The following is a 19,554-nucleotide window of genomic DNA, read 5'->3' as shown; positions in this document are numbered from 1 at the left end:
TCAGCAGTCAGGTCTGAGAGCCCTGGGAGCACCAGGAGGCCCGCGTTGCCCCTGGAAAGCTTTCCCAGGGTGCCCAGCCCTGACTGGACTTGACGAGGCTGACAGGGCCTGCCCCTGGGGGCCTCCAAAGCCCCACGAGCTGCCAGAGTGTTTCGGCCTCCAGAGTTTCTTCAGTGGGTGATGGGTGGGGGGAACTTGAGCTGAGCCCAGGGGCTGTAATGAGCAGAGAGGGTTTCTGGGGCCCAGAGGGGCAGGGGCAGAGGGGAGAAAGCAGGGAGGAGGGGGCTCCAGAGAGGGAATGCAGGCGGCTGGGAGCTGACTCTGGCCACCGGGACTCTCTCCTCAGATTCAGGTCGTCTGACCAGTAGTTTCCTGATGGAGACTCTCTCCCACATGAGGCACTCAGCTGAAAGGCTCTCATGCGGACAAAGAGCCCATAGCTGCAGGGGGACAGAGGTGCACCCATGGCAAGGTCTTTCTCCCACCCCAGAAATAGCCTGTTCTGGCCACGGAGCCAGCAGTGTGAGCCCGTGGAAGCAAAGCAGGACGGCCCTGGGGCTGGGAGGCGTGAAGGTGACCAGGACCATGACTGCCCTGAGGAGTGGTTCCAGGCACATTTTCTGAGGCCGCAGGGATGAGAGCAAGGGCCATAAGCAAGGAACACAGGGCCAGAATGAGGATGCACTTTCTCACAGAGCTGTCCAGCAGCGCTTGGAGAGGTCATGAGCACTCCACCATGAGGGTGTGCAAGCAGATATGAAATGAATCAGATGGGGCCTTGGAACATACTGTCCCCATCTCAAAGACGTCGTCTTGTCCAGGATGCTGGTGTCCGCGGGGACATCTGCCTATCTCCCGGAGTGCCTCCTGTTGTGTCCATCGCACGGGGTGAGCCAGACACCAGTTGCAGGAAACAGCCTGTGCCAGCTCCCATTTGAAGAGCAAATATTAGTCTTTTTCAAGAGCTGCCTGTTCTCTGTCACTTGGCACAGAGGACACGGAACCGGGGGTGGGAGGGTGCCTCTTGGCCCCCATGCCCAGATGGAGTCTCTGGACCCGGGTCACTGCCACAGTGTAGCTCCAAGGAACGACCCTCCCCATGTCCAGGCAGGTATCCCCTGTGGGTGAGTCTGCGAGCCCCTGGAGCCCCTACCTAGGGGTGGCTTGGATGGCACCGAGGCCCCAAGTCCCAGTACATGGCTCTCACATACTGCTCGGGCTGCTGCTGCAGAGGCAGGGGAGTGGACGTTTTGACCTAGACCTCAAGGTCTCTGGGCCCCAGTTCTTACATATATATATATATATATATATATATATATATATATATATATATATATATATATATATGGTTTTAAAACCCTCTGATTACCAGGAAAGGGGAATGACCTGTTGTTGCTCCACTATCTCCCTCTGGGGAGACCTCTTCCAACTACTCCAACCAAAAGAGCACCCCTTAGCCAAGCCCCGCTTCTTGCCTTGTTCCTTCTGTAATTTTCCTCATTTATTATCAACTCCTCCATTAGAGGCTTAGCTCCGTGAGCACAGGGCATCTGCCTTGGTCGCTGCTTGGAACTGTGCACACAGTACGTGCTCAGTAACTGTTTGCTGAGTGAATATGATGACGTTAATACTTTGAAAATATTAAACCGATAGCATTCTCATCCGCTAAGCCCTGAAATCGTATTCCTCTGGAGCCCCTCCACCAGGATGCCTGGGGAAGGGTGGGGTGGATGAAGCCATCTCAAGGAGAAGGGAGGATGGAGGGGGAGGGAGGAAAGCCCAGCCTCAGCTGGTGAGTGGTGGGAACAGGAGAGGATGCATCTCTCAGACACGTGTCCTGGTATCATCCTCTGGGATGAAATCTTGAAGGGAAAGAAACTGAAAGCTGAAGATAGAGGGCGCGTGTGTCCCCCTCTGCATTGGAAGACGCCACCCCCTCCAGGCAGCCTGTGGCCCTCAGATGGCCCTGCTGGGTAAAAATGATGGAGCTACAGATTTGATGGCAAGAAGGTCGGAGTGGGTGTCTTCTCTCAAGCCTCCCTCCACTCCCAGAGGCCTGTAAGGGTCCAGAAGTTCCTGTGTGCTCCACAGGGCACGGGGAAGGTGGCTGAGCTGAGACTGGTGGGCCTGTCTCAGCACTGCCAGGGCCAGTGCTGAGGTGAGAGCAACTCATCCCCAGGGCTGGATGGAAGCACAGCTGAGCCTGGAGGGGTCTGAGGAGCCAGAGTGAGCTGAGGTGGGACCCCAGCCAAGAGAACAGACTGTGAGCTCATGAGCTATGAGCGCCGGGCCACCGTGAGTGTCCACCGAGACCCTAGTAGAAGACCCTAGCCCTAGCTTTGTGCCAGGCTCCATTCTCTCCTGCCAGGAGGCCACCCGTATTGGACTCTGCCTTGTATCCTCTTCACCTACCTTTGCCAGCTCCTGCAGGAATAATGGGACCATCCCCCATCTCAGCTGTCCCACACAGCTCTCGCTTTCTGCCCCAGTCCCTCTGGAGTCACAGTGTAGGATGCCTGCAGGGACCCGCTTACAGTCAGGCTTGCCCAGCCTGGCAGTGTGAGGGCATTGCCGTGGGCAGACCTTGAGGTGTGTTCTGCCCTGTTGGCAAAGCAGTGACCAGTTCAATAACTCACTTTGATTTTGGCTTTCTCCATTTCCCTGCATCACACTTCTCTGTTCCCTGTTCCTGTTTCCTGGTCACAGGCTCTGCTTTCTGAGGACTCAGGCTACAAGGCCACCTGAGCCTCTGTGCTAGAAATTTCCTATTGGCACTCAGCTTCCCTCTCTGGCCCCTTCCATATTTCCCTGCATTGCAGGGGCTAGAAGGCTAAAGACTACTTTTCCCAGGCCCCCATGCTGCTGGGGATCTAGATGCAACTAAGAGGGAAGCTCTGTGAGAGAGAGTTGGAAGGCAGAAGGGAGATGGAGGCCTTTCTACCTGCGGTGCGGTGGCTGCCGGGTGGGATCTGGCAGACGTGAATTTTTGCAGGAGCAGGACACTTTGTTCCTTCTACTTCTTCGTCACCAGTTTAATGGATGTGCAAGTAGGACACTGACAATAATTTCCTACAAGGTGGCAGCTGGGGTGGTGTGACCATGAAGCTAGGTGTGCCCTATTTTCCATTTCTCCAAATCTTTATACCTTAATTTCCTGCTTTTTTTTTTTTTGGACATCTTTATTGGAGTATAATTGCTTTACAAAGTTGTGTGAGTTTCTGCTGTGTAACAAAGTGAATCAGCTATATGTATACATATATCCCCATATCCCCTCCCTCTTGCGTCTCCCTCCCACCCTCCCTATCCCGCCCCTCTAGGTGGTCACAAAGCACCGAGCTGATCTCCCTGTGCTATGTTACATTTGGTAGTGTATATATGTCCATGTCACTCTCTCACTTCGTCCCAGCTTAACCTTCCCCCTCCCCGTGTCCTCAAGTCCGTTCTCTTCGTCTGTGTCTTTATTCCTGTCCTGCCCCTAGGTTCTCCAGAACCATTTTTTTTTTTTTTTTAGATTCCATATATATGTGTTAGCATACGGTATTTGTTTTTCCCTTTCTGACTTACTTCACTCTGTATGACAGACTCTAGGTCCATCCACCTCACTACAAATAACTCAATTTCGTTTCCTTTTATGGCGGAGTAATATTCCATTGTATATATGTGCCACATCTTCTTTGTCCATTCGTCTGTCGATGGACATTTAGGTTGCTTCCATGTCCTGGCTATTGTAAATAGAGCTGCAATGAACATTGTGGTTAACTTCCTACTTTAAATCTCTTTCTGCACGAAAGACCTAGAGTGTTTTCTCTTTCCTGCACTGACCCATGACTGGTTTGGCTTCCTCTCCTCCACCCTCTACCACACCACCAGGCTCAGATGGAGAGAATCTGAAAGGCCACACACTTACCCAAAGAGACATCCAAAAGGAGATTGAGAGTCAGACTCTGTTGGTTGCCTACTCAACAACCATCTTCCCTTATCAGTTCAATCCTTCTTCCTTATCAGATCAGCTTCCCCCTGGAAGCCTGGTCTCTCTTGCAGCCAGGGCTTGGGTGTGTGACCTAGTACTGGCCAAGGAGCCTGAAGAGAGTATGTAGAAGGTGGGTTCTGGGATAGCTTATCTTCCTGACAAAAGGAGACACACAGGAAGCACTCTCCTCCCTGCCAGTGGATGGAGTTCTGTGAGAACATGATGCTAGGGGCAGAAATAGTTGTCTTGCAATCAAGAGGGGATAAGTCTGCGGATGAAAGTCAACACATTGAGGATGGCAGAGTGGACAGGTAGAAAACACCTAGGTCTATGTTGACATTATTGAACCTCTGAATTAACCCTGGAGCCCCCTACTTCTCGTGGGCATCACCCTGGCAGGACCCCTTCCCTCTGGGCCACATAGAGGCTTGTTCAGAGCTCTTCAAAGTTTTTTCTATGCCAGTATGCTGGGCTCAGAGATGCTGGGATCTCTGGGAGCTGGGCTGGGACTGGGGTGAGACAAGTGAGGCCCTGTCCTTGGATGCAAAATTTAAGGAGTGTCACAAAAAAACTCAGTAGGTAATCAGGATAAATGATATTTTACAGGACCTTAATTCCCTGACCAGGTATCAAACCTGTGTCCCCTGCAGTGGAAGCACAGAGTGAGTCCTAACCACTGGACCACCAGGGAATTCCCTTTAATGTAATATTTTTAAAAATCAAAACTAATGTAAAAATACAAAGCGAGCAAAAAATGTGAAGATTTTTAAATAAAGATGATGAAGATTCAGGGTCACCAACCAGGTCCACTTCTATGTTTCTACACAGGGCAACCCCAGTGAATGTCACCTATGACAGTTCATACAAGGAGGCGGGGTTCTGGGACTTTGAGAACTGGGTTCAAGGCCGGGCTGTACCAGTGACTTGCTGGCGATCCCAGGCAGGTCCCTTCCCTCCTCTCTGGACATAATCTGCCCTGCATGGGGGCTGGGGCCTTGCCAGGATGGCCTCCGGACCCATCCTCCTCATCCCCATGACCTGCAGAGGTTACTGTCCCTCTTTCTGGGAGGCTGTGTCCTGGCTATTAATATCTCGGCCATCCCTGGCCTGATCAGGGTGTTTAATGACTGCCAGCTGTGGGTCTGGCCCGCTCCCCCGGGAGAAATAAGAGCAATTGCTATTCCCACATGGGGGTGGGGGGTGGGCCTGGCTCATTAAAACAGACCCTGGGCAAGTGATGGGAACTGAGGCACTGAGACCAACTCTTCACCCCACCTGGCCTTGCCCACCAGATGGAGGTGCCTGGGGATACAGACTCCCTGCACCCCAACCCCCTGGGGGCTGCCCTGGTCTCCCTAACTCCTGCCTGGGCCCTGTTGCCTTAGGTCAGTTTCCAACAGCCTTGGGACTTCTCCCCAGATGCCTCACAGACATTAGCCTCAGCATGTCCCAAACCAGGTCCTCCCTCACCTGGATGATGGACTGGCAGCTTCTCCTTGGCCTGTCCCTGGGGCCCTTCTCAGCAGCCCGAGTGGCCTGCCCCAAACCCACCCTCATCCCCTTGGGCTCGTTTAAGAAGTCCCCCCTGAATTCCTACTGCAAAGGGCTGCCCGCACCTGCTCACCTCGCTTCAGGTGTCCCTGGCATCTCTCATGCTCCCTTGGGATCTGGAGACTACTACCTAGTCCTCGGGGACCACCCCTCACCTGGGAAGATGCTCCCTAGCCATTCTACTGGCAGACTGGTCACCCTCCTTGGGCAGCCTGTCCCCTGGAGTGGCAGGACTCATCCACATGGTGGCCGTCTGTGCCAGGATGGTGAGGGGCTACTTGTCTTTGTCTTCCCAGAGGGAGCCCACCTGAGTTAACTGGGCTTTGCCCTCAGGGTCTGGGGTCAGCCTTGGTCAAGGGGCAGGGACCAGCCTGTGGGCAACCAGAGGTCTGGTTCCACCTGGGGTCACAGCTGGGTCTGGGACGGGAATCACTGCCACAAGGTCAGGGGCCTTGACCCTGGGTCTCCTTAATCCCAAACTGTCCCTGGGGCCATCAATCCTGTGTCCTCACCACTTCCTCTCTCTTGTACCTCGTTCCGCAATGGAGCTGAGGAGAGAGGCCTGCCCTCTGTGTCAACTGGCCTCCTGGGGAGGGGCCTGCACTCAGGTATTTGGGTCCTTAAGGCCAACCTTGGTGATGTCCTTGAGGCACCACCAGGTGGCAGTAGAGATGAGCTGGTCTGGTCTGTGGGGGGGGGGGCGGGAAAGCATGAGAGGGACTGGGGAGCTGGAGGAAAGAGGGGCTGCAGGAGAAATTCTGCTCGTGGTCACCCCTATTCCACTCCCACTCCATAGGCAGCCTGGGATGTCTGCTCATGACCTCTGCTGGCCAGGGACAGTGTCTCACCTTCTCCCCATTCCTGAATGCTCCCGACTCCCAGGGGTTGGGGGGTTGGGGAGCTTTTCACCCCCTGCTGCCTCCGAGGGGGGGCCCCACTTCCGTCCTCCCTTTTTTGTCCCTGTCTTGGATCTCCCTCTGTTTTATTCACTTTTTACCCTCCTGGCTGATACCTCTGCTTCTCCCCAGGCATGACTCACTAATGGTGGGATTTCAGGCACGGTGGTGGATGGGCCAGGTCCAGGCAGGAAGTTTGCAGGAAGGGGAAGCCAAGGAGGTCAGCTGGAGCAGTGGCTTTGAATCCATTCCTTGCTGACCAGCATCATCTTCTTCGCCCTGCAGCCTCTGTGTCTAAACCTTTCTATTCACTGTATTGTCTCTGTTTTGGTGGCATCTGCTCTGTCCTCTATCTGCCTGCCATCTCTTGGCAACATGGTCATCTCACACCCCATGTGCTCCTTGGGTGCAGGTACCCCCATGTAACCATTTTTGGGGCCAAGGGCAGCTCTGTCAGCTGTTTTGTACAGATCCAAGAATAGAACTATCTCTTCTTGGTTGGATTCGGGGGGTGGGAGGACACTACGAGGATGGGGTATAACTTCACCACACTCAGGGGAGAGTGGGTACCACTCAACAAGATGTGAGTGGAAAGCCCTTAGAGCTGTGTGCTCCTCACATGGGAACCAGGGGAGGGGGGGTGGCCCCTGGCTTCAGGGATGTCTTGGACCAGCCCTCCTTGGAATGGGGGTGGGGGGCATGGCCACAAGTTGGAAGCTGGTCTCCATTTTAGCCCACATGGGAACACCAACCACCAGGAAAACCAAGCGAATCCAACCCAGTGTTTATTGTTGCACAAGCCTGTTTGCAGTCCCAAGGGGATCTTCTGGCTGGGGCGTGAGTAGGAAGCCGTGTGGCCACAGGGGTGCAGGGCGGACACAGGACATGACAACAACCAGGCTCTTGTCCAGATGATACATGGGCTGGAGGACTCCTCAGCCACACGCCAGGGAGGGTGGGGGTGGGAATGGGGTTTGGGGCATGGCGGTAATAACAATATCAGTGGTGATACAAATAAGCAAGAGGATCCAGCTTGTTACAATATATAAAAGGCAGCAGTTACGAGTCTGTGCTTTCACTTTCCCATCAGCAAGATCTGAGTTCAAATCCTGTCTGTGTGACAAGATGAGGTACCTGCTCTCTGTGAGGCTCACTGTGAAATAGGAACAGTAGTGCCCACCTTGCTGGGTTGCTCTGAGGATTAAGGGGCCCAAGGGTGTACATCTCTGAGCCTGGCCCTAATAGTTGGCACATAGGTAGGCAGCCAGGGGCAGCTCCCACAGCCCATAAGGATTGGTAGGGCTGGTGGCAAGCTCCTGAAATTGTTCCAGCCATCCAGGGATGACTCCACTTTAGCGGGGACTATGAAGATAGCTGCCCTCCCCGAACTAAAACCCCTTGTTTTACAACCGCATCTGCCGGAGGCAGAAAAACTCATTCACCTTGAAGAGCTGGCAGCTATGAGGAGGCACTGAGGGAGGGGACCGCATCTTTGGAGAGATGCCTGAATGGTGATGCTTAACCCAAAGGAAACTGACAGCAATGGTGGAACTTCAGGCACTGTCGAGGTGGCGGTGGCAGGTGACCTTTCGGGGCAAGACCTTTGTCCCCTCAGATCACACCACGTTCCCACATGCATTGTCAGGGGATAGGCAGTGGCCCTCCTCGGATGGGTAGTGAGATCTACCAGGGGGTGGAATCAGGTGAGAGTATGCAGATTTCTTGCGCTTAATGGGAGGAGGGGGCCTTTGGGGGCGGTGTCTGAAGACTGAGCTCCACCCCGCATCTTCTAGGTAGGAGCTCCCAGCTCTCCCCCATCGTCTCCCCAGGCAGGCGCAAGGGCAGCGTTCTCCAGGGGCTTCCGAACAGTGAGCTGGGGGTGCCCGGGCAGCCTCCGAGCTCAGGGCTGGGGCTGACCTCGCCTGGCAGGCTTCTTCTGCCCCCGGTGCCGCGCGGGGTGAGGGGCGGTGCGGACGGGAGGGGCCGCCCACCCGCCTGGGCACGTGGCGGTCAGACCAGGGAGACTTCGGCCTGGAAGCTGGAGGAGCGGCGCGCCCCGGGGCTGACGCGGGTCAGCATGGAGACCTGCGTGCTGCACGTGGCCCCGCTGCTGCCTGCTGACGGGTGCTGGTATTTGGGGTCCCAACCCAAGACGCCCTGCAGATGCCAGCGCCGCCACTTCCGCCGCAGTTCTGCCTGCACCTGGGAGAAGGGAGGGTGGTCAGGCCCGCCCCTATGAAGCCTCTTGCACTGCTGATTGGGCTGCACTCCGTCTAGGATGTGTGAGCCAGACAGTCATAGCCTCTTGGGGAATCTAACTTAAAAGCAGATCCAGAGTCAGCAGGCCTGGGGTGGGCCCAGAAATCAGCATTTTAAACAAGGTCCTAGGTGCCATCACTGATTTACTAGTCTGAGGACCATACTTGGAGTAGCAAGGTTTGACTCTTCTTTGCTCTGCACATATCCCGTCAGGGGTTTTGGACCTTGGGGCTACCAGAGTTCTGTTCCTTGACCCCCAAGGTCTGAGAGGGGCTTACCTCGCCATTGAGGAAGCAGTAGAGGATGGCCACCACAAAACCCTGGGGAGGAAGGGAGCAGGAGAGGTGAGGTAGACAGACCCTGGGAGCCCCAAACCCTGCCCCACCCCTGTGCTCCCCTGGTGAAACAAAGGGCCAAACATACAGTTGGTGCTTAATAAATACTTACTGCAATGAAAAGATTGGAATCTAGCGGCAAGAGGCCAAGGCCCCAGGTGAATTTCCTCCCTTAAAGCCCAGAGAAGAACGCAGCCTTAAGTCCACAGTTCATACCTGGAAAGACCCCACGACGAGCTCAAAGACCATTTTCACTTCAGCCTTAAAGTTGTCGGGGAAGAAGGCAAACATGATGTAGTGCACTCCAAACAGGGGAATCAGCAGAAGGGTGGACTTGGCCAGCCTCCTGGGGGCAGGGGAGGGGCAGGCAGTGGGTATGGGTGTCCACACATGTGGGCACATGGGGCACAGAAGACGGGGACAACGACCAGGATGTGTGAGGATAGACCGTTGGTTCCCATCAGTCCTATGTCCATAACTGTTTCTGTTCCATATGTGCAGTGCCTATGACCTCATGCTCCCTGGGCCTCCTCCCTTGGACTTCCACCTCCAGTGAAGGAGGGACAAAGGGAAGAGGTGGCTTTACCAGAACCCAAGGACAGGGCTACCTGGAAAGGGTTGGGATCCTGATGGTAGAGGCCTTACTAAGTAAGTGCTAAAATCAACATGGGAGGAGTCCCTTGAATGAGATGGAAACATGTTGAGAAGGGCTTCTTGAATGAGCTTGAGCCACAAAGAGATATAGTCAGTGCCAGAGACCATGCCAGAGTCAATGCTGGAGCCATGAGAGAAAGTCTGTAGCTTCCCTCCCCTTTGTCCTATCTAATACCCTTCCAGAGCATCCCACTGGTCAAATTTAACTAGAAGTCAGTGGATAAAGAATCCTAGCAAATGTAGCTTGCAAGGAGAGAGAAGAAACCCCTCTATTTTCACTTTCTGGAAGAGAGGGTATAAAGGAGGGCCAGGGCTGAATCCCAAGGATTACGTGTAATAGTCGTATTTCAGGCTCTATGGCCGCTAATGGGGATAGTTTCTTGAGCAACAGGAGATCCTGGTTTCCCTTCCCCTGGTCTCAGTTTTTCCAATCTGTACAATGGGGCAAGTGTATGCTCAACATGGTCAAGTAATAGAAGTGGGGCCCATTGTAAACTTGGAAGCGCTTTGGGTGCTATGAAATAAAGTGCATTTATGAGAGACCAATACTCTCCTGGAGATGAGGGCGTTTGGGAAGGAAGTTTTTGTAATTGGGTTGCTGACCACAGATGCCCAAGGCCACTTGGGAGGATGATGGGTGCTCAAGTTTGTGCCTGGTCACCAAGGATGACTCAGGGTCAACTAGTAAAGCCCTGTCTTTGGCTTCTCTGCTGTATCTACTTCCCCAGGAGTTGCCACCTTTTCTGGGATTACACCCCTTTCCGCCCCCCGCCCGCCGCTCCCCACACCAATACATGCACCCCCAGAATTCTCTGGAGGACCAGCTCCCCCTTCACTGGCCATGTGTGCTCAGCAGGGTCCACAGTCACTCTAAATGAGTTGCTCCTTTCCCATGGAGCAGAGCTCATCCTGGTTCAGGCCTCCCAGCCACTTGACCTCAGAGCTGGTCCAGGCAGTGTGAACCCACAGTTCCCTGGCTGGGAGAGGTCTGAGGGGTGAGTGTTTCTCTGCCTCTGTCTCTCCTGCCTTGGCAGTCAGTCCAGGTAGGCCTATAACCCTGGGCCTGAGGACCCACAGCAAACTGGGGGCAGAGGAGCTGGCCTTGGCCCTCCCACTCCTTCCTGGACCTGGTTCCCAGCCACACCAATACCCCGAGCACTGCCCACCGCTCCTTGACTGCAAACCTATCCCACGCGCCTGAGGCTGACAGATGGAGGCTTTCTTTAAATTGGAGGCTTGTGGGGAGGTAGAGAGTGGGAGCTGACAGTCCCTCCACGGGGAGCTCCATCTCTTACCCCCCCCCCCCACCCCTTCTGCCTGCCGACAGCTGTTCAGTTTCCACCTCACCCACGTGGGCCTGGTGATGACCGGCTCTCTTTGCTTCAGATTCAAGCCCTTTTGAGCAGTTGTATGTTGGGGAAAACAAGGCCTCACAGGGATAGTAGAGGAGCAGGGGGCACAGGCCTGATGTGCTACCCCTGGCAGACTGCAGACCCCTGCAGGGCCTTCCTTTCTCAAACTGGAAGGGAAGCTCCACCTCCACACCCCGAGGGAGGAAGTGCTGTCACACCAGGAACGGGAGTCTTAGTCTCATCAGAGAGAATCACAGGATTCCAGAATAGAATCCTAAATCCAGCAGCTCGTGACATTCTAGCCAGGAATCTTAGAACCACAGCACAGATTCCCCAGAGAGAAGCCAGGCCCAGGAGAACATTCTGGATCACAGGACTGGAAGGCCCTTGTGGGACACCCCAGGTTTGTCTTGTCTGTGCAGTGCTGATAATCAATTTCCTGTTCCCATCTGTGGGCACACAGACCGACTCACCCTCCCACAGCCACCCCATTCATGTTTCTGTAGTTCTATCTTCCAGCCTTGTTGTTCTCATGAAAGCCTGCCTGTTCTCCAGGCCCCCCAAGCACAGGAAGAGCCCTCACACCTTTCCAAGCAAGAATATGACCCCTGTCCCACAGACACTGTGCCCTCCCCCTGCCAAGACAATGTGCTCCCAAACCCTAGAGGAGGAGGGAGTATGTGTCAGTTTCCTCATCTGTGAAATGGGGACAATTTAGAGGAGACTGTACAGATGAAATGAGATGATGCTTGGAAACCCTGTTGCACACACCTGGCATGTAACCTGTGGCTGCAGTTATTACTCTCAGGGAGGACTGAGTCCCGAATATGGCCATTTCCTTGGTAGACTGGGGGCTCCCCCGGGGCATGTATCTACTGTGCCCCTTTTCTGTGCCAGGCCCATGCCAGGGACTGGGCACACGGTGTGAACAGGACACAGGTTATCTACTGTGTTCTTGAGCTCCCTGGCTTGACAGCAGATACACAGCGGGGCCGATCACCTGCTAGGGAAGTCATGCAGGAGAAGCAGACCTGGGACTCATGGGCCTGGTGAGGGTGGGACTGGGCAGGGGACACTCGTGCACTGAGCCAGGCCACGGGGGCAGAGGTGGGCAAGAGCAAGGTGGCTTTTTGATGACTCTGGAGGGGGGCTTCCAGGGGACGTGGGATGATTTGTGGACTGGGGCTGGGGATACCGGGAGAGCCGGGGCCCTGGGCCCATACTCACGAGTATGGGCTGCTGTCACTCTTCCCGACATCTGGGGCCCGCAGTTTGTGAACCAGGATTCTGATGATGCGAATAAAGAGGATGAAGTTCACCTGGTGGGTGGGGGCCAAGGTCGGGTGGTCAGAGAGGGGAGGAAGGGTGTCCAGCCCCCTGAGCTGATGGCCTGTCTTCGTCCCCAGGGCCCAGCTATCCATCCGTCTTACCTCTCCCCTAGCTCTTCCCGCTTTGGGAAAGTCATCCAGGAACTCTCCCGCACATCCCTAAGGGCTGGGCCTCCCAATCTGCTTTCTCTACTCTAGAGGAAGAACTGGTGGGGGAATGGGATGGGGACAGTCCTGCATTAGGCATTGGGAAGCCTAGGGTTCTGTTCTGACCTAGATACGAATTTTCTGTGGGACCTTGGTCAGTTGTCCACCCACTCTGGGCCTCAGTCTCCCCATCCCTAAGGGGTGGGAGGAGGCCTTACCAAGATGGAGGCGAGGATGGGGGCCTTTATGATCCACCACAGTGAGGAGATGATGGTATCCCAGCATCTGGGCAGGGTATGGTGGGGGAGAATGAGACAGATTGTCCTCGTCCAGAGAGAGTCAGCAGTCCTCCTGTTGTCCCCGGCTCTGCCCCCAAACCCTTTAGAGACCACTGGCCCAGAGTCTGTTACTCCCTGGTCCCCCTCATCCCACCGGGGGGATCTGCCCCGAGTGACAGCAGCCAGGAGGAGGGGGTGGGGTGACAGCTCACCCGTAATCCTCAAAATGGATCCTGATGATGGTCCACACCATGGTGAATGTGCTGGGCACCCCTGTCAGGGCCAAAGGAGAGAGAAAGAGGAGAGGGTGTGGCAGGAAGAGGGGGAGATCAAGGAGGAAGAACCAGGAAGAGGCAGGGAGAGAAAAGGGTGGGTTTCCAACGTGGCCGCCTATGGTGGCATATATATAGGTAGCCCAGTGCGCAAAGATGCCTCACTGAGGGGGTGAAGCTCTATGTCTGAGGGACTGTGTCTGCCTAAAGGGGACTCCTTTTCTCATTTTGGCAGAGGCACTGTATAGATTAGCAGCGGCCCTGTGTGTTTCAAGGACTGGAAGGGAAATGTAAGGATGCTCAGAGAACCTGTCTGTTCCACAGGTCAGCTCGAGGTGCAGCTGCAGCCAGAAGGCACCTGCCCAGGGGTCAGACCATTGGAGGACTTTTATCAACCCATGGCCAAGTGCCTTGCAGGCAGGATCTGCAGCCCAGCAAGACCTAAGGCAGCAGGCTGGGTTGGTACCCACCCCCTAATGAGCTCCCCAGACTTTGCCCCCTTGTTCCCAGCCTGGCAGCCCTCCCTGGTACCATACCCCAGCCGATGAATATGTACCCCCAGAAGTACTTCCTCTCGGAGAAGAAGGAGACGGCGAGCAGGGTGTGCAGGTAGAGGCCCTCCACCAGCAGCCAGAAGAAGTTGGCCATGACACAGTACTGGAATAACACCACGGCTGCCTTACAGCCCACCTGCAGGGCGAGGAGAAGAGGGGGGCCCAGTGGAGCTAGCAGGGGTCCCTGCCTGCCCACATCTCTGTCTGGGGTGACAAACAGGATTGCAGTACAGCCAACTTACTCTCTTAGTTATTTTTGTATTATTCCCTTAGAAATATACTCAGTGGTTTTCCCATTATCCCTAATTTTAGATCATCTAATGCTTTGGAATAAGCTTGCAATTTTAATTATCCACCCATCAATTTATCATCTATTCATCTTCCCGTCTATAGATCTATCCACCCACCTACCCATCCAACCATCCACCTACCCACCTATCTATTTATCCATTTACTTACCCACCCACCCACCAGACATCCACTGCCATCCATGCATCCAACCATTAACTATCTATCTGCATCCATCATCTTCCATCTATCAGTCCATCCACAGACTCACCTGTCTATCTCTCCATTCATCTACTATCCACATACTAGACATCCATTACCAACCCACACACCTAGACATCTATCCATCCATTCATTTATCCACTTGTCCATCAATCTGCTCATCCATCCACCCACCAATACACCCCCATCCATGATCTATCCAATTTTTCCTACTTTATCCAACTATCCTTCCACTTAGTCATCCACACACTATTTAATCAGTCATCCAGCTACCAACCCATCCACTTACCATCTCCGCTACTCATTTATCTTATTCCTATTACTATTGAAGGTAGCTGGAAGACATATGAGGGAGAATTCTTGCTTGCATTAGCAAGAATCCCTTGAAAGTGTAGGGATATGGGCTGTGGACTGTGGAGTGGGGTTTAGATGGAATTGTTGGAGGAAAGATGGGGACGGAGAAGAGGGAAGAGGAGGGTGAAGTAGAAGTTAGGAAAAAGAGGAGGGTGGAGGGATGGTCATTTCTCCTGGGGGTCAGAGGAGCTAGAGGAAGAAGGGGTTCCCCAGGCAGGTGAGGACAATGGAGGAGTTAGGGAGACCCCTGGGCAGGGCAATCAGGGGCTCTGGGCGGCCCAGCTCGCATGATTAGAAGGTCTTCTGGGCCATCTGTCCCCTCCCAGAAAATATCTGCTGTTTCAGATTGAGCCCAGATACCTGTAAGCCAGAGCTTAAAGCCACCCTCCTCCAGGAAGCCCCTCTGCTTTCACTCCTCCTTGTACCCAGAACACAGGTTCCCACCCTTTCCTCCTGTGCCCTCGGCTTTGAGGCATCCTCAGAGAGCAGCCTACCCTCCTCTCCTGATGGTTGGAAAGTCCTTCCTCAGGTCTTACTTCAGTCCCTCCTGTTACAGGAAGTCTGTTTCCCCTACCTTCCCTCATCTGCTTTACAGCAAGAATAACTCAGCTCTTTAACAGGACAATTATCTGTGCTTCTCCTTGCCTTAGAAAAGCTTCACAGAGCTGCTAATGAATCGGGAAGCTCATTTCCACAATTATCCTCAACAAGTGCGCTAGAGGCTTCAGGCTGCTCCCCAGTCTCCGGGGCTCACACCTCACAGGTCTGAGCCCTACTCCCAGGCGGGATCATCTGAGGCGCTCTGGGAGTGGCCAGGGTGGCTCCCCTGGCTGTTCCCTCCCCCTTGTCGAGATGCCTGAGATACCACCATCACTCTCTGGAGAAAGTCACTTTTTTTTTTTTTTTTTTTTTTTTTGCCACACCTCGCGGCTTCTGGGATCTCAGTTCCCAGGTCAGGGATCAAACCTGGCGCCTTGGCAGTGAGAACGTGGAGTCCTAACCACTGGACAGCCAGGGAACTCCCTGGGGAGATTCACTTGAAATTTCACTCTCTGGGGAGAAGGTACTTCTGATCCCTGAAATAATGCACTGCCTCTGAGGTCGCTCATGAGGCAAAAAGTCACTGACCACAAGGGATGAATGGGAGCCAGGGCTGGTCTTGAGCTCTCTGTCTCAGCTCAGGGGGCACCCAGGGAGGGGGCCCTGAGCACAGAATCACCTGGAGATGGAGCCCTTAGTGATGGGCGATGAATTCCTTAAATGCTCTCTTAACCTCCCTTGCCTAGGAAGGTCCAGAGTGACTGAGGGCAGGGGAAGAAGAGGAGGGCTGTGTGGGTTTGGACTGGCTCCAGAAGGCAATGGGGGGAGTAGGAAGGCGGGCACGGTGAGCAGAGCCGTGGGTATGCAGATGGCAGAGAGGAGGGGAGGCATGGAAGGAAGCTTGAATGTCCTTGTGCGATGGGGAAACTGAGGAAGGGATTTCCCTAAGGTCACATAGGAAGTTAGCAGCAGAGGTGGGAAGGGGGCTGTGGGCTCTGGCACAAAGTACACCACTTTGCACCCAGGAGAGGTGTTTTTCATTGGCAGGAGTAAGTGTGTGAACTCCCAGATGGCCAAGCACCATCTCCTGCTGCTGGGAGGGATGTGGGATCCAAGGAGCTGGCAGGCAGGGTCGGAGGGGGGCCATCTTTGGAGAGAGAGAGAGAGAAAAGGGGAGACAGGAGGGAGGAGAGGGAGAAGAGGAGATTCAGGGGAGAGATGGCAGAGGTGGGCCAGGGAGGTGGGCCTGGGCGGGTCCTCACCGAGCCCTTGGAGCAGTGGTCCGACTCCCCGCTGTCGAAGAGGGCCAAGTCTTTGATGAAGACAGCGGTGGCCCTCAGGATGAAGGATATGAAGAGATGCATGTGGATGTAGTTCCGCGTGCAGTGGAGCTTCCTGTGGGAGGTGGCCAGATCTGCGAGGCCGAAGGGGCCTCAGACCCCCACCCCAACCAACACGTCCAGTGCTCTGAGGAAGGGTAGGGCTTGTAGCCTCTGAATGCACACCCAACCCCGAAGGGGGGCCCTGTCCCCAGGTCTCCTACCCATGTGTGCAGCCTGGCTTTCAGGTGCCTCATTCCAGGGCACAGGCCCCGCCCTCTGGTGCCCTATCCCCGGGTACAGGGCATCCTGTGAGGGATGAGGCCGACACAGGTGAACACTTCGAGCACCCTGCTGTCTCTAGGGGAGGCTGGTCTGGCGGGGGCGCTGGGGCAGGACTGTGTGCTGCCTGGGAGCTGACAGTGGAGGGGGCAGAGCATGCCTGGGTGAGGAGTGACCTGGCTGGTCTGCTTTGAGACCTGTTGCAGGAGCTGGTCCTCACCTGAACAGGCTCAGGATGGCAGTGGCGACCAGGAGGGTGGCGAGGGACAGGCTGTAGCCGACGGTGTAGCCAGTCTTCACAGAACTGTAGAACATTGTCTGCTGCTGCTAGAGGGAGGTGGGTGAGGATCTTGGGTGGGGGTGGGGGGACTCACCTAGGGGGTGTTGGCAGAGGCGGGGTGCCCTATACATCCTGCCTCCCATCCCTGCCTTGGCAGATGAGGAGGCTGAGGCCCAGGGCTCCCAGGAGTAGCTGAGTGGCCCCTTCCAGTTCCCAGAGCCCCTTCCTTCCTGGTTTCCACAGATGAGACAGGACTGCTTCCCAGGGTGGGGCGGGGGTTGAATGCCCTTTCTCTGCTCCTTCACAAGGGAAATGTCAGTGGGGGAAGGAGCGAAGACCTCACATGACCCATTGGTCCATCCATTCATTCTTCAGTCACGTGTCCAACAGCCCTTCTGGGCCAGCTCTGGGCTTGGCATCCTCAAGCACAAGACTGCTTGCCCTTCAGACCCCCAACATGAGGCCCTCTCGCCAAGTGGTGAGGAATGGACAATGGTAAAGAAGACGCTAGGGGGAGGGTAATTTCCCATTTGGGACTCTAAGAGGCTGAATTTAGCAGGAGAAGGGCAATCTGGCCTTTCTGGGGAGGAGGGACAAAGCTGGACACCAAGGGCTTCCTGCTGGCCCCTCCCCATGGACACACACGCAGAGCCATGGTCACTGGGCAGCCCCTCCTTCCTCCCCACCTTCCACACCCTGCTGGAACAGAGGCCAGTGGTCAAGAAGGATCCTGCCCGAGGATCTGGTGGGCTTTTAAGGCCTCTGAGGAAATTGCTGCCCTCTTGGGAGGAGTGAAAGCCTTGTCTGTGAAGGGCTTTGGGGATGGGACAGAGGTCATCACAGACAGACTACATTCACCCACCAAAGCAGCGAGGGGCTCCTAGCTCGGGACTTCAGTTATACTCCAGCCTCCCCATCAATATCCTTCCCTGGCTCCCGGCCCCACATCTTTACAGAGACCACCTATGCTTCACCTGCTCCGGGGCAGATCCCCATCCTGGGACTGAGGACAATGGTCCTGTCCCTGTCCCTGCCCCTGATTGGCTCCTGGGTATCTGAGGCTGGTTCCTTCCAGGATCCGCACCTCAGTTTCTCTTCTGCATGTGACAGGTGGGATGGGCTCTGTCTGCCCTGCCAGGGCTGGATCAAGGCTCCCACGAGGGAGTGGGGTGGCCTGGCCTGAGGGTGCTGCTTCTGCTTTGATGCTGTGAGTCATCCTCCTGGAAGCCCCCCCTGGACCCTGTCAGGGGAGCCAGGGGATGCGCCCCTGGGAATGTGGGCCTGGAGAGGGAGGAGGCTTGAGGAGGGCAGACCCTGGGAGTCCTGGCTCCGACATGGAAGGCAACTGTGCCCCCTTGGTGGGAGAGAGTGGAAGGAGCTAGCAGGCCCAGGTACTCTAGTGTGTGTGTGTGTGGGGGGGGGGGTGCACTGAGGCCCACCTCGTCCAACCTCGATGCGTTGTCATCCAAGCCACAGGCAACGGGGTAGGGACCAGGCTCCAGGGGCATCCAGCCCTCGTCAGTGCAGCTGCGGCTCACGTTGCGGCCTGGGTGGAGGGCAGGGGCAGAGAGGACAGAGGTTGAGGCAGGGAGCGGGTAGGTCGGAGGAGTAGGCATGGGGCCTGGCTGTCTCTGTGCTCAGCCCTACTCTCACCACCCCCTGCGGCATCAGGTTCCAGCTGTTCTGACCTGGACACCCAGGGCATCACGGGGCAGCCTGGGGCAGGGAGAAGCACCTCCAGGGCTGCCAGTGGACGCATCAACACAGATGACAGCCAGAGCAGACATTCCTGCCCCTTGTCATGTCTGAACCTGACCCCAGGCACAATTTAAACTCTGATCATTGTCACAAGCAGCCTGGATCCTTGGCGTGGAATGATCCCTGACCCTTGTCATGAGCTGAATGCTGACCCCCGTCACGGGGCCACAGATGCTGGTGTGGCAAATGCTTTCTTTGTCTGTCCTGTAGGTACAGACAGTAGCCTTCTGGCTGCGGCAAGGGGCCCAGGCCTGCCCAGTCCTCCTGGGTCAGCCTGCCTGGGCCTACGGGTCTGGGTTTCCTCCCACGCCTGGGGGCAGGGGGTTCAGATGTGCTGCTCACCAAAGGTGAGGCAGGAGGTGGGTGGGCGTTGGAGGACCTCTGATAAGGGCGCAGGTGTGAAGTCCTCACACACGGAGAAGGGGCACCTGCCCGGGCAAAGGCAATTATGAGAATAATTGAGCTGCACACCATCGCAGAATCTCGGGGCTGAACCACTATGGCTGGGGTTCCAGGACAGTGGCACTGTCCGCTGTCCCCGGAGGACCAGGGCCGCAGCAAAGGGGCAGGACCACTGAGGGGCCGTGTGAGGTGAGGGGTGACCCCAAAGCTCCCCACTCTCCAGGGAGGGCCAGGCTGAATAGAAAATGGGTGAGCCAGAGAAGAGCCGTTTGCCCCCATCCCAGGACTCATTACAGAGGCACTGAGTCCAGGACACAGCCTTCCTGCCAGGCTTTTCGTGGGAGAGGAAAGGAGAAGGAGGAAGGAGAAGGGGAAGGAGGAAGAAGGAAAGGAGAGGGAGGGAGGGGGGATGAGGGGAGAGAGGACAGGTAGGAGGAGGAGGAGGTAAGAGGATGAGGAAGAAGGGGGAGGGGAGAGAAAGGTAGGGAAAGAGATAAGGCGAGGCGATGAAGA

The 19,554-nt window shown here is 55.5% G+C and overlaps 2 protein-coding genes across 8 annotated transcripts in view; one reads left to right on the top strand and one right to left on the bottom strand.

Moving 5' to 3' along the window:
* SEC22C (SEC22 homolog C, vesicle trafficking protein) overlaps window positions 1–13,792 on the top strand; it is a 36,866-nt gene extending 23,074 nt beyond the window's left edge. The window contains exon 6 of the mRNA XM_067005612.1: window positions 13,367–13,792. Within this exon, the coding sequence (XP_066861713.1) occupies window positions 13,367–13,519 (153 nt within the window). The 3' untranslated portion in view covers window positions 13,520–13,792. The remainder of the gene's footprint in view (window positions 1–13,366) is intronic.
* Window positions 7,185–19,554, bottom strand: part of VIPR1 (vasoactive intestinal peptide receptor 1) — a 34,460-nt gene continuing 22,090 nt past the window's right edge. The window contains exons 4-13 of one of the 7 annotated variants that reach the window (XM_059077571.2): window positions 18,321–18,427; window positions 16,822–16,928; window positions 16,263–16,395; window positions 13,579–13,732; window positions 12,983–13,043; window positions 12,711–12,777; window positions 12,245–12,336; window positions 9,228–9,357; window positions 8,955–8,996; window positions 7,185–8,619 (exon numbers count right to left, since the gene is read on the bottom strand). In XM_059077571.2, the coding sequence (XP_058933554.2) occupies window positions 8,428–8,619; window positions 8,955–8,996; window positions 9,228–9,357; window positions 12,245–12,336; window positions 12,711–12,777; window positions 12,983–13,043; window positions 13,579–13,732; window positions 16,263–16,395; window positions 16,822–16,928; window positions 18,321–18,427 (1,085 nt within the window). In that variant the 3' untranslated portion in view covers window positions 7,185–8,427. Of the gene's footprint in view, window positions 8,620–8,954; window positions 8,997–9,123; window positions 9,183–9,227; window positions 9,358–12,244; window positions 12,337–12,710; window positions 12,778–12,982; window positions 13,044–13,578; window positions 13,733–16,262; window positions 16,396–16,821; window positions 16,929–18,320; window positions 18,428–19,554 lie in introns of all 7 variants that reach the window. The other 6 variants (XM_067005605.1, XM_067005607.1, XM_067005606.1 and 3 more) reach the window with 6 other exon arrangements.

Source organism: Kogia breviceps, chromosome 10 (assembly GCF_026419965.1).
Source record: "Kogia breviceps isolate mKogBre1 chromosome 10, mKogBre1 haplotype 1, whole genome shotgun sequence".
In the NCBI taxonomy this organism is placed as follows: Eukaryota; Metazoa; Chordata; class Mammalia; order Artiodactyla; family Physeteridae; genus Kogia; species Kogia breviceps.
The sequence above is the reverse complement of the archived record's forward strand: the minus strand, read 5'-3'. Positions and strand labels throughout refer to the sequence as shown.